A 12,371-nucleotide genomic window follows, 5' to 3' on the forward strand; every position below is an offset into this window, starting at 1 on the left:
AAACAATAGCGGGGCACTCTCTTACTGGATTTGTGACGTATAGCAACAAGTCATCGGCATATAACGATAATTTAAATTCTTTATGAATCCTGGTAATGCCATCAAAAGTGGGAGAGGTCCTCAAATAAATAGACAGGGGCTCTATTGCAAGTGCAAACAAGAGGGGAGACAGGGGGCAGCCCTGTCTACAACCTTGATTAAAGAAAAAATAGCCAGATTGAATGTTATTAGTGGTAATACTGGCACATGGGAATGTATAAAGAAGGCGTATCCATGATATAAAACTTTCACCAAATCCGAATTTAGCTAATTCCTAGCTCCCTCCTAGAACTGCCACCCCTCCTAGAACTGCCACCTTATTGTGGTGGAGGGGTTTGTGTGCTTGAATGATCCTAGGAGCTATGTTGTTGGGGGCATTACGCCCCGTTAGGGTCTCCCAAGGCAGACAGGTCCTAGGTGACAGGCCAGACCAAGAGCAGTTCACCAAAACCCTTATGGATAAAAAAAAAAATCAAGGACCGTGACGTCGCCCGGTATGGCACAGCCGGGGCCCCACCCTGGAGCCAGGCCCGGGGTTGGGGCTTGTATGCAAGCACTTGGTGGCCGGGCCTTTGCCCACGGGGCCCAGCTGGGCTCACCACCCACAGAGGTAGCCGTAGGGGGCTGGTGCAGTGTGGATTAGGCAGCAGTCAAAGGCAGAGGCCTCAACAACTTGATCACCGAACACAGCAGCTAGCTGTTGGGACATGGAATGTAACTTCGCTGGGGGGGAAAGAACCTGAGCTTGTGCGGGAGGTTGAGAGGTACCGGCTAGAGATAATCGGGCTCACCTCCATGCACAGCTTGGGCTCTGGAACCAAGCTCCTCGAGAGGGGCTGGACTCTCCACTTCTCTGGAGTCGCCCATGGTGAGCGGCGGCGGGCTGGTGTGGGCTTGCTTATAGCTCCCCAGCTCAGCCGCCATGTGTTGGAGTTTACCCCAGTGAACGAGAGGGTCGCCTCTCTTCAGGTCGGGGAGAGGGCTCTTGCTGTCGTTTGTGCCTATGGGCCGAATAGCAGTATAGAGTATCCGGCCTTCTTGGAGTCCCTGGGAGAGGTACTGAGAGGTGCTCAGACTGGGGACTCCATTGTTCTACTGGGGGACTTCAACGCTTAAATGGGAGACGACAGTGACACCTGGAGGGGCATGATTGGGAGGAACGGCCTCCCCGATCTGAACCCAAGTGGTGTTTTGTTATTGGACTTCTGTGCTAGTCACAGTTTGTCCATAACGAACACCATGTTCGAGCATAGGGGTGTCCATAAGTGCACATGGCACCAGGACACCTTAGGTCAGAGGTCGATGATTGACTTTGTTGTTGTTTCATCTGATCTCCGGCCCTATGTCTTGGACACTTGGGTGAAGAGAGGGGCTGAGCTGTCAACTAATCACCACCTGGTGGTGAGTTGGATCCGCTGGCGGAGGAGGAAGCCGGACAGACCTGGCAGGCCCAAATGTATGGTGAGGGTCTGCTGGGAACGTCTGGCCGAGCACTCTATCGGGGAGGTCTTTAACTCCCACCTCCGGGAGAGCTTCTCCCAGCTTCCGAGGGAGGCGGGGGACATTGAGTCTGAGTGGACCATGTTCTCTACCTCCATTGTAGACGCAGCTGTTTGGAGCTGTGGCCGCAAGGTCTCCGGTGCCTGTCGTGGCGGGAATCCCTGAACCCAGTGGTGCACACTGGAAGTAAGGGACGCCTTCAAGCTGAAGAAGGAGTCCTATCGGGCCATGTTGGCCTCTGGGACTCCGGAGGCAGCTGACGGGTATCGGCAGGCCAGGCATGCCACAGCTCGGGCAGTTGCATAGGCAAAAACTTAGAACTGGGAGGAGTTCGGTGAGGCCATGGAGGAGGACTATCGGTCGGCCTCAAAGAAATTCTGGCAAACTGTCCGGCACCTCAGGAGGGGGAAGCAGTACTCTGCCAACACTGTTTACTGTGTGGGTGGGGAGCTGTTGACCTTGACTGAGGACATTGTCGGGGGCTGGAAGGAATACTTCGAGGATCTCCTCAATCCCACCATCACGTCTTCCATTGAGGAAGCGGAGGTTGATGACTCAGAGGTGGACTTGTCCATTACCCAAGCCGAAGTCACTGAGGTGGTTTTCAAGCTCCTTGGTGGCAAGGCACCAGGGGTGGATGAGATCCACCCCGAGTATCTCAAGTCTCTGGATGTTGTGGGGCTGTCTTGGCTGACACACCTCTGCAGCATCGCGTGGCGGTCGGGGACAGTGCCTCTGGAGTGGCAGACTGGGGTGGTGGTCCCTCTTTTTAAGAAAGGGGACCAGAGAGTGTGCTCCAATTATAGGGGAATCACACTTCTCAGCCTTCCCGGGAAGGTTTACTCCAGGGTACTGGAGAGGAGAATTCGGCCAATAGTTGAACCTTGGATCCAGGAGGAACAATGCAGTTTTCGTCCTGGTTGTGGAATACTGGACCAGCTCTATACACTTCATAGGGTGCTCGAGGGTTCATGGGAGTTTGCCCAACCAGTCCACATGTGCTTTGTGGATCTGGAGAAGGCATTCGACCGTGTCCCTTGTGGTATTTTGTGGGGGGTGCTTTGGGAGTATGGGGTTCGGGGCTCTTTGCTAAGGGCTGTCCGGTCCCTGTACGAACAGAGCAGGAGTCTGGTTTGCATTGCCGGCAGTAAGTCAGACCTGTTCCCAGTGCATGTTGGACTCCGGCAGGGCTACCCTTTGTCACCGGTTCTGTTCATAATTTTTATGGACAGAATTTCTAGGCACAGCCAGGGGCCAGAAGGAATCCTGTTTGGGAACCACAGGATTTCATCTCTGCTTTTTGCAGATGATGTTGTCCTGTTGGCTTCTTCAAACCAGGACCTTCAGCATGCACTGGGGCGGTTTGCAGTCGAGTGTGAAGCGACTGGGATGAGAATCAGCACCTCCAAGTCTGAGGCCATGGTTCTCGACCGGAAAAGGGTGGCTTGCCCTCTCCAGGTTGGTGGAGAAGTCCTGCCTCAAGTGGAGGAGTTTAAGTATCTTGGGATCTTGTTCACGAGTGAGGGAAGGATAGAGCGTGAGATTGACAGGCGGATCGGAGCAGCCTCCGCAGTGATGCGGTCGCTTTACCGGTCCGTCGTGGTGAAGAAGGATCTGAGCCAAAAGGCGAAGCTCTTGATTTACCGGTCGATCTACGTTCCGACTCTCACATATGGTCATGATCTTTGGGTAATGACCAAAAGAACAAGATTGCGGATACAAGTGGCCGAAATGAGTTTCCTTTGCAGGGTGGCTGGGCACTCCCTTAGAGATAGGGTGAGAAACACAGTCACTCGGGAGGAGCTTGGAGTAGAGCCACTGCTCCTCCACATCGAGAGGAATCAGCTGAGGTGACTCGGGCATCTCTTTTGGATGCCTCCTGGACACCTCCCTGGGGAGGTGTTCCAGGCATGTCCCCCCGGGAGGAGGCCCCGGGGAAGACCCAGGACACGCTGGAGGGACTATGTCTCTCGGCTGGCCTGGGAACGCCTCGGTGTTCTTCCCGAGGAGCTGGCCAAGGTGTCTGGGGAAAGGGAAGTTTGGGCTTCCATGCTCAGACTGCTGCCTCCGCGACCCGGCCCCGGATAAAGCGGATGAAGATGAGACGAGACGAATTTAGCTAAGACTGCAAATAGATAGTTCCACTCAACTCGATTGAACGCCTTTTTGGCGTCAATTGATATTACTACTTCAGGTGTAACTGTAGTTTCTTTTGAGTAGATTACATTTAATAGTTTGAATATTATAATAGAGCTGACGCCCCTTTATAAAGCCAGACTGTTCCATAGAAATGATAGTCGGAAGGACCTTCTCAAGTCGGCGAGCCATGACTTTTGCAAGAATCTTTGTATCTACATTCATTAAAGAGATTGGTCTATAGGAGGTGCAAAGATCGGGATCCTTGTCCTTTTTTAAAAGAACACTAATAGAGGCCTGTCTCAATGTAGGAGGGAGAGAACCGAGTAAGAAAGATTCAACATAAACAGAATAAAGCAATGGAGTAAGTTGGCTATGAAATGCTTTAAAAAATTCGACCAGAAACCCGTCAGGTCCCAGGGTTTTATTATTTTGCATGTTTTGTAAAGCTGAATTTAGTTCTTGAATAGTCAGGGCAGAGTCCAATTGATAAATCAGTTCTGGATTTACAGAGGGAAACCGAAGTTCATCTAAAAACGTGTATGTTGGCTAGACCCGGTGAAAGTTCAGACTTGTACAGGGACTCGTAAAAAGATGAAAAGACAGAGTTAATAACATCCAAGTCCTCCTGGAGCTCTCCCAATCCATCCCTAATGCGAGGTATTAAATGTAAGGCTGCTTCATGATGCAACTGGTGAGATAGTAACCTACCAGCCTTGTTGCTATGTTCATAATATCTAGAACAGGAGTGAAGTAACATGCGTTCTGCCTCATTGGTTGTGATAAGATCCAACTCAGTTTGTAAGGCCCTGCAATGCTTAGAGAGATCATCAGATGGGGCGGTCGCAAGCTGTTGGTCCACTGATTCTAAATCAGTTGAAAGCTTCTGAATATTTGATATCCTTAATTTTCTTATATGTGCCGAATATGAAATTATCTGACCTCGTAAATATGCTTTTAAGGACTCCCACAGTAGTGCCCTAGAGATGGGTTCAGAATCAGTCATTAAGAGTAATAAAATCCTCCATTGCACTTGTAATAAATTTGTGGAACTTGTCATCTGCTAATAGTGAAGTGTTGAATTACCATTGATTGGGATAGCGAGGTCCGGGGGAAATCTGAACATCTAGGGACACAAGCGCATGATCTGAAACAATAATTGGATGGTACGATACATTTGTCACTTTTGGCATAAGATTAGCATCTACGAAGAAATAATCTATGTGAGAAAATGTTTGGTGCATATGCGAATAAAACGAGTATTGTCTATTGTACGGATTACAAAATCTCCAGGGGTCAACATAGCCATTACTAGACAGGAAATTGCAAAGGGCCCTAGGCATTAATGATTGGGTTGAGCCAGGTTTAGAACGGTCTAATTGAGGATCAATAGCGCAGTTCATGTCCCCTCCAAAAATCAGAAAGCAGTCACTTAGAGAGGGTAAATTTTCAAACAGCTTGTTCATAAAGCAGGGATTACCAAATTTGGTGCATATACATTAACCAGTAGGACAGGCACCCGAAACAAAGTACCCAAAACTATCAGATATCTGCCGTCTTTGTCAGAAATGGTTTTGGTCAGTGTAAATGCAACAGATTTACCAATCAAAATGGCAACCCCTCTGGCCTTAGAGTTGAAACTAGAATGGAATACTTCAGCAACCCAGGGACATTTCAGTCTGACCTGGTCTTTGTTCCTCATGTGGGTCTCCTGCAAAAAGACAATGCTTGCTCACTCGAGTTTGTTGACGGTGTAGTGGCTGGCTGCCTTATGTCCCGGGGCTCCCTCATGCCTGTGTTACCTTCTGGCTCTCCCCTTTTAGTTATGCTGTCATAGTTAGTTGCCGGAGTCCCTGCTTGTACTCGGTGCAATATGTATACTGCTCCTACTTATTCAGGTGACATTGGGCATACCTAACAACCTGTGTTTTCTTTCCCTCCCCCCCCACCCCAAATCTGTCCCTCTGAGTTACATGGAGTCAACAGGAAATCTTTTGGTGGAGAGGGTGGAGACCTCGACTGGCTATCGTAGCCTGCAGTAGTAGTCAGACTTCTGTCACATGTCCCAGACCCGGTGAAATGTAACTGAATTGTCTTGGCCAGCCCTAAGGGTTCCATCTGCATCTCATCATTGCTGAAGAGTGTGCTCCCATCACCCAATCAAGCATCCAGCCAGAGCAGGTCATGATATATTTTTTACCATATTAACATGCCATTGTTGTGTGTTATGCCTGATGTAAAGACTCTCGTCTCTGCGAGCCTACCACACAGATTTAATACTTGTCATTTTTAGGGTATACCTAACAACATGTGTTTTCTTTCTCTCTCTCTTCCCCCCCCATCTGTCCCTCTGAGTTACATGTTGGTCCTGGGATTGAGATGCTGGCCTCTTCTGCCCCTCGGACCTGCTTGATCCATCCTGGTGCCCTGTGTCTGGTCGGAGTTTTCTCACACCGCTCCTGTGAAGGACGGCCCCATGAGGACAGTTGAGGGTTATATCTGGAGGATGCTCTGGACTCTTACAGTAATGCTTTTATGGCTGAGGACTACAGTTGTCTTGCTAACTTTAGGACTGCAGTTGTCATGAACAGTTTTGCACTCAAGTTTCCATCAATGAAGAGTTATAACATCAATGAAACTGTCCTCATGTTAAAACTGTTAATATTATAGTCAGGCTGTCTGTTGTTGCCCAAATGAGGATGGGTTCCCTTTTGAGTCTGGTTCCTCTCGAGGTTTCTTCCTCATGGCATCTGAGGGAGTTTTTCCTTGCCACCGTCGCCACAGGCTTGCTCATTGGGGATAGATTAGGGATAAAATTAGCTCATGTTTTAAGTCGTTCAAATTCTGTAAAGCTGCTTTGCGACAATGTTTATTGTTAAAAGCGCTATACAAATAAACTTGACTTGACTTGACAATGTCAGGCTTCAAGCATTTTAAATGGGAGAACACCCTGCACCGCTTAACAGCACCCCCTAAACCTTTAATATTCCAAGTGATAAATCTTACATTTGAGCTTATAACATTAGCCATGTAAAGTGTGAATTAAGATGGGAGCCAGCCAGGTTCCCAACCCCGGATTCCAGGAGAGAAGAGAGAAGGAAAAGGGGAAAAAAGAGGGGAGGGGGACAAACAAACAACAGACTTAGTCAACTTACCCCCAAACCCGCAACCTCCCCCCATAGCACCTTCTACTACTGTTGTGTTTCTCACTTTCACAACATACATAATCCACAGGACACCAAAGTAAAGTTAACGTTGCCTTTACTGAGTACTTGGAAAATCATTACAATGCATGGTCATTGCTTGGCACATCACTACTCTATTCTAATGGTATTATTACTCTAGGTAACCTGTAGGCTAAGTATCAATGCGTGTAACATAAAGTAGTCCCTGAAATATAACTAAAAGTAGTTCCCATATCTAATGTGAACATAACATTTCCTCCCTTGCAGCATTGATGTCTATCTAATATACTAAGGAAATAAATTCAATACCCTATACCTACAGGCAATTATAACTAAAGGTCATCACATAGGCCTAAACACCTTAACTTTAACCTTAGTGCTAAACTTAACACTAAAACACCTAACACACATCAAACATAACAAAGACGATGCATTCTTTTGTTAGGCTATAAGTCCAATCTTTGGGGAGGACGATGAGCTCTTTCAGGATAGCGTCTCTCTTGAGTGTCAGAGCTCTGAGCAGGAACCTCAGGGTCTGCATTATCAGGTGTAGCATTTCCATCTTCAAGAGGTGGGGGCTCTGAGGCTGTGCACATGAATTCATCGGAATCCTCAGAGGCATGAGCATCATCCTCGGTGTTCTTGTTTGTTGCATGGTGAGCAGTTGCATCTAGCAATTGGTCAACGTGTCTGCGCCAGACATGATGCCCAATCTTCACTGTGTAGGTCAGGGGCCCTGTCTTGGACAAGATTTCACCGCGCTGCCATTTCTGCTTTGACTGACGATAGTCTCTGGCTAGAACTTGTTGTCTGATCACAAAGTTTCTCACATGACCAGTCTTTGCTTTGCTGGACTGTTTTTGCATGACATCTCTACGCAGGTCAGGCTTTAGCAGATCAAGACGTGACCTCAGTCATCTTCCCATGAACAATACAGCTGGAGCTTGGCCTGTTGTAGCATGGTCAGCGTTTCTGTAGGCATGCAGGAACTTTGCCATCTTTTCTTGCAGAGACGTGGGAATTTGACATTGTTTTCATTGACTGTTTAAATGACTGGACAAAGCGCTTAGCAAGACCATTCATAGCAGGATGGTAAGGTACGGCTGTGGTGTGCTTGATGCCATTTCTCTGGATGAATGATTGAAACTCTTCAGAGGTGAATTGACTGCCATTGTCACTGACAAGTCGTTTGGGCAATCCTGTTCTGGCAAACAGTGTGCGGAGTACTTCGACTGTTTCTGTGGTTGTGGCATTTTTCACCATGAAGACCTCTGGCCACTTTGAATATGCGTCGACCACAACAAGGAACATATGATCGAGGAAAGGCCCAGCATAGTCTATCGGGGGTGCTCAATACGTCGATCGCGATCTACCAGTCGATCGCGAGGCCAATATAGGTAGATCGCAGACCACTTAAAAAAAAAAAAGTCCCCTGTTCCTCCTGCACTTGCTAGTTAGTAGGCCTAACCGTGACATGGGGACAGGCAGCCTATCAGCCACTCCATCACTTGATTGATGTACAGGGCAGCCAATCACAAGTCAACAGATTTTATCAGACACACCCTGTTGCCTAGGTTACCACTCAAACGACAGTGCGAAGTGCAGCACAACAACAAACTTGTTAAGTAGGCTACGTCTTTTATTTTTTTGCGGAATCAAAGAAAGAAAAAAAAAATGAGCCATTCTAAAATGAGTGGGGGAGATGTCGGCCTACCAAATAAGAAGCAAAAAACCTATCACTACCATATTGAATGGGAGGAAGAGTTTTTTTTCACTATGTCCTTTTCGAAGTGCGTTTGCCTGATCTGTCAGTCTAGCATTGCTATTCCAAAGAAGGGAAATGTGGAGAGGCATTTTCGGACAGTTCATGGGAAATACGAGGCGGACTTCCCACCGAAAAGTGAATTAAGAAAGAGGAAGGTGAAGGAATTGAAATCGCAGTTGTCCGGACAGCAGTCACTTTTCACACAGCATTCATCGAAAGCTAAAGCGGCTACCGAAGCCTCATTCAGAGTGAGTCGTGTCATCGTGAAAAACATGAAGTCATTCCAAGAGGGAGAGATAATGAAAGAGGCATTCGTTGAAGCAGCAGAGTCGTTGTTTGGAGATTTTAAAAATAAGGCCGAAATAATGTCTTCAATCAAAGCCCTGCAACTTTCACGACACACAGTTACAAGGCGCTGTGAAGCCATGGCTGAGGATGTAACCCAGCAGATGTGGAAGGACATCGGAGATTGCGAGTGCTTTTCACTGCAGTTGGACGAGTCTACGGACGTCAGTGACACAGCCCAGGTATGCGTTTATATTCGTATGGTGTTCAGCGACATGACGGCAAAGGAAGAGCTATTGACAGTGATTCCCTTGAAGGAACATGCGCGAGGAGAGGACATTTTTCTGTCATTTAAAAACTTCATCGAGAACACTCAGCTCCCACTGTACAAATTAGTGTCCATCACCACGGATGGAGCCCCCGCAATGGTTGGTCGCGTGAATGGGTTTATTGCCAAGTGCAGACAGGACGATGCTTTCCCAGACTTCGTGAATTACCACTGCATAATCCACCAACAAGCACTTTGCGCGAAGATGCTGAACATGAAAGAGATCATGGACGTGGCGACGAAGATCGCCTGCTCAATTAGAGCCAAAGCACTTCAAAGACGGCTATTCCGCGCACATCTGGAGAAGGCTGACAGCGACCACTTTGAGTTGTTGCTACACACTGACGTGAGGTGGCTTAGTCGCGGGAAATTCTTGCAACGATTCCGAGAGCTCTGTCCAGAAATCAAGGAGTTTTTTCGTGAAACTGGACATGCAGAATACAAACAGCTGAATGATGAACAGTGGCTGCTAGATCTGGCTTTTTTAACCGATCTTACAAACAAGCTGAATGACCTTAATCAAGAGCTGCAAGGAAAAGACAAAACGGTGACCGACATGATCAGCTCAGTCAATGCCTTCAAACGTAAAATCAAACATCTGTCCTCAAAGCTTCAGCGCCATGATTTGGCAAATTTCCCGAACCTGAAGTCAGAGTTGGAGACGCAAGGGAAGGCCTGTGCGCAACTAAGCAGCGCACGCTACACAGAGCAGATTGACAACTGCCTGTCCGAGTTCGACAGACGTTTCCAAGACTTTGCTACACTCGAGCCAGTGGCTACATTCATGTGCTATCCGTTTCAAGAAGATGCCGAGATTGATTCACTTGCGTCAAAAATCGCAACACTGTTTCACCTGAATTCATCTGGAGTGGAAGATGAGATTTTATCACTACAAGCTGACATTGAGCTGAAGGCCAGAGCTCATGGACACTTCTGGAACTTACTCACAGAGAAAAAGTACCCCAACATGAGGAAATGTGCTACTTCCCTGACTGCATTATTCGGCTCAACTTATCTGTGCGAATCAGCCTTTTCCCACATGAAGATCATCAAGTCCCAGTATCGTTCCACCATGACTGATGAACATTTGGAAATGTGCTTGAGGCTGGCTGTCAGCAGCTACCGTCCGGACTACGCATCCCTGGCCGACTCAATGCAGTGCAAGTCATCAAATTAAACTCAGGTAATAATAATATTAATAATAAGTTATTTGTTAAATGCTGTGCAAAATTGGTTAATGCAGTTATGCAATGTACATTGACACACATTGTACATGTGTTCATTATATGTTTGCAGATGCTAACCTCCTCACCCCCATCATCACAATCAAATACCGGACAGAGAAAGAGCAACATCACTGCGCCCACCCTTTGGAACTCCCACCCCCTGGACATCGTAACTCAGATAGGACTGACCTTCACATTTATCTCTCTCTCTCTCTCTCTCTCTCTCTCTCTCTCTGTGTGTGTGTCTGTGTGTGTGTCTGTGTGTGTGTGTGTGTATTTTGATCCTCTTGCAAAGGCCATTTGTCTTTGAGCACAATGAAAAGCTAAATAAAATATGTATTATTATCGTTATTATTATTATTATTATTATTATTATTATTATTATTGTGTGTGCGTGTGTGTGTGTGTGTGTGTGTGTGTGTTGATCCTCCTATAACACATGAAGAGCTACAAAAAACAGATGTATTATTATTATTGTTGTTGTTATTATTATATGGTAATTACAAAAACATGTTCATAGCTTATTTTGTTGTAATATTGGCTCATGCAGTTATGCAAGGTACATAAGCATAGAGTGTACATATTAAGAATCTTCAATAAATTTAAAAATAACACACGGTTCTGTGGGTCGGTAGATCATTTTGACTTGGTCATTTTATAAGTAGCTCGCATACTGAAAAAGTGTGAGCACCCCTGGTCTACATGAATCCTTTGCCAAGGAGCGGTGGGCCACTCCCAGCTGTGGACAGGAGCAGGTGGAGGCTGCTTTTGTGTCTGCTGACATCCAGAGCACAACTTGGCCATATCCTCTATCTGCTGATCAATGCCTGGCCACCATATGTAGCTTCTCGCAAGGCTCTTCATCTTTACCACACCCATGTGTCCCTCATGGAGTGCTTCCAGGACATTGCAGCGCAGCTTGGGCGGCACTACAATTCTCGTCCCCCACATGATGCACCCATGACACACGGATAGCTGCTCACGTTGACTGAAGTACTCAGGTACAGTAAGCCCACTGTATTTTTGGCAGGCCACCCCTTCACCGTTAGCTCAAAGACCTTTGCCATGGTTGGATCTTGGCTGGTTTCCTGTTTGATCTGTGCGCTTGTGACAGGTAAGTTCTCAACATGGGCTAGATTAGGGGTGTCCAAACTGATCCATAAAGGGCCGTGTGGCTGCAGGTTTTCATTCCAGCCATGCAGCAGCACACCTGATTTGGCTTATTCAATCAACTGACACACCCACCCTTTAATCAAGGGTGGGTGTGGCTGCAAGTATTTGACTGTGTGAAGACAGTTCAGATGATTGAATGAGCCAGGTCAGGTGTGCTGCTGCATGGCTGGAATGAAAACCTGCAGCCACACGGCCCTTTATGGATCAGTTTGGACACCCCTGGGCTAGATGGAACATTTCAGCTGGGTCTGCAGATGCATTGTCCTCAGGTTCACAAGGCAAGCGAGAGAGTCCATCAGCATTGCCATGCTGTAGTGTGCCTTTGTACTCAATCACATAGTGATGTCCACCTAAGAACAACGCCCATCTTTGCAAGCGTGCTGCAGTCATCGCTGGAATCGACTTCCTAAGGTTAAAAATGGCCACTAGGGGTTGGTGGTCTGTAATTAATGTGAAGCGCTTCCCATATAAGTACTGGTTAAATTTCTTCACACCCCACACGAGGCTAAGCCCTTCCCTGTCAATTTGTGCCTAGTTCTTTTCAGCAGCACATAAGGATCGAGATGCAAAGGCGATGGGACGTTCAGAGCCGTCTGGCATTTTGTGCGAAAGGACAGCACCGATGCCGTATGGCGAGGCATCACGAGCCAGACGAAGGGGCAAGTCTGGGTTATAGTGGGTCAGTACTCTTTCTGATGTGATGAGTTCCTTCGCACTCTTGAACGCCATGTCAC

General features: G+C 47.3%; 1 protein-coding gene across 1 annotated transcript; it reads left to right on the plus strand.

Annotated features, from left to right (window-relative positions):
• The first annotated feature begins 8,204 nt into the window (after positions 1-8,204).
• LOC132887393 (general transcription factor II-I repeat domain-containing protein 2A-like) lies at positions 8,205-10,783 on the plus strand. The gene is made up of 2 exons (XM_060922864.1): positions 8,205-10,421; positions 10,535-10,783. The coding sequence occupies exon 1, from the start codon at positions 8,535-8,537 to the stop codon at positions 10,413-10,415; it is 1,881 nt and encodes a 626-aa protein (XP_060778847.1). The 5' UTR covers positions 8,205-8,534; the 3' UTR covers positions 10,416-10,421; positions 10,535-10,783.
• The last annotated feature ends 1,588 nt before the right edge of the window (positions 10,784-12,371 follow it).

The sequence above is a fragment of the Neoarius graeffei genome, chromosome 6 (assembly GCF_027579695.1).
Source record: "Neoarius graeffei isolate fNeoGra1 chromosome 6, fNeoGra1.pri, whole genome shotgun sequence".
Classification (NCBI taxonomy): Eukaryota; Metazoa; Chordata; class Actinopteri; order Siluriformes; family Ariidae; genus Neoarius; species Neoarius graeffei.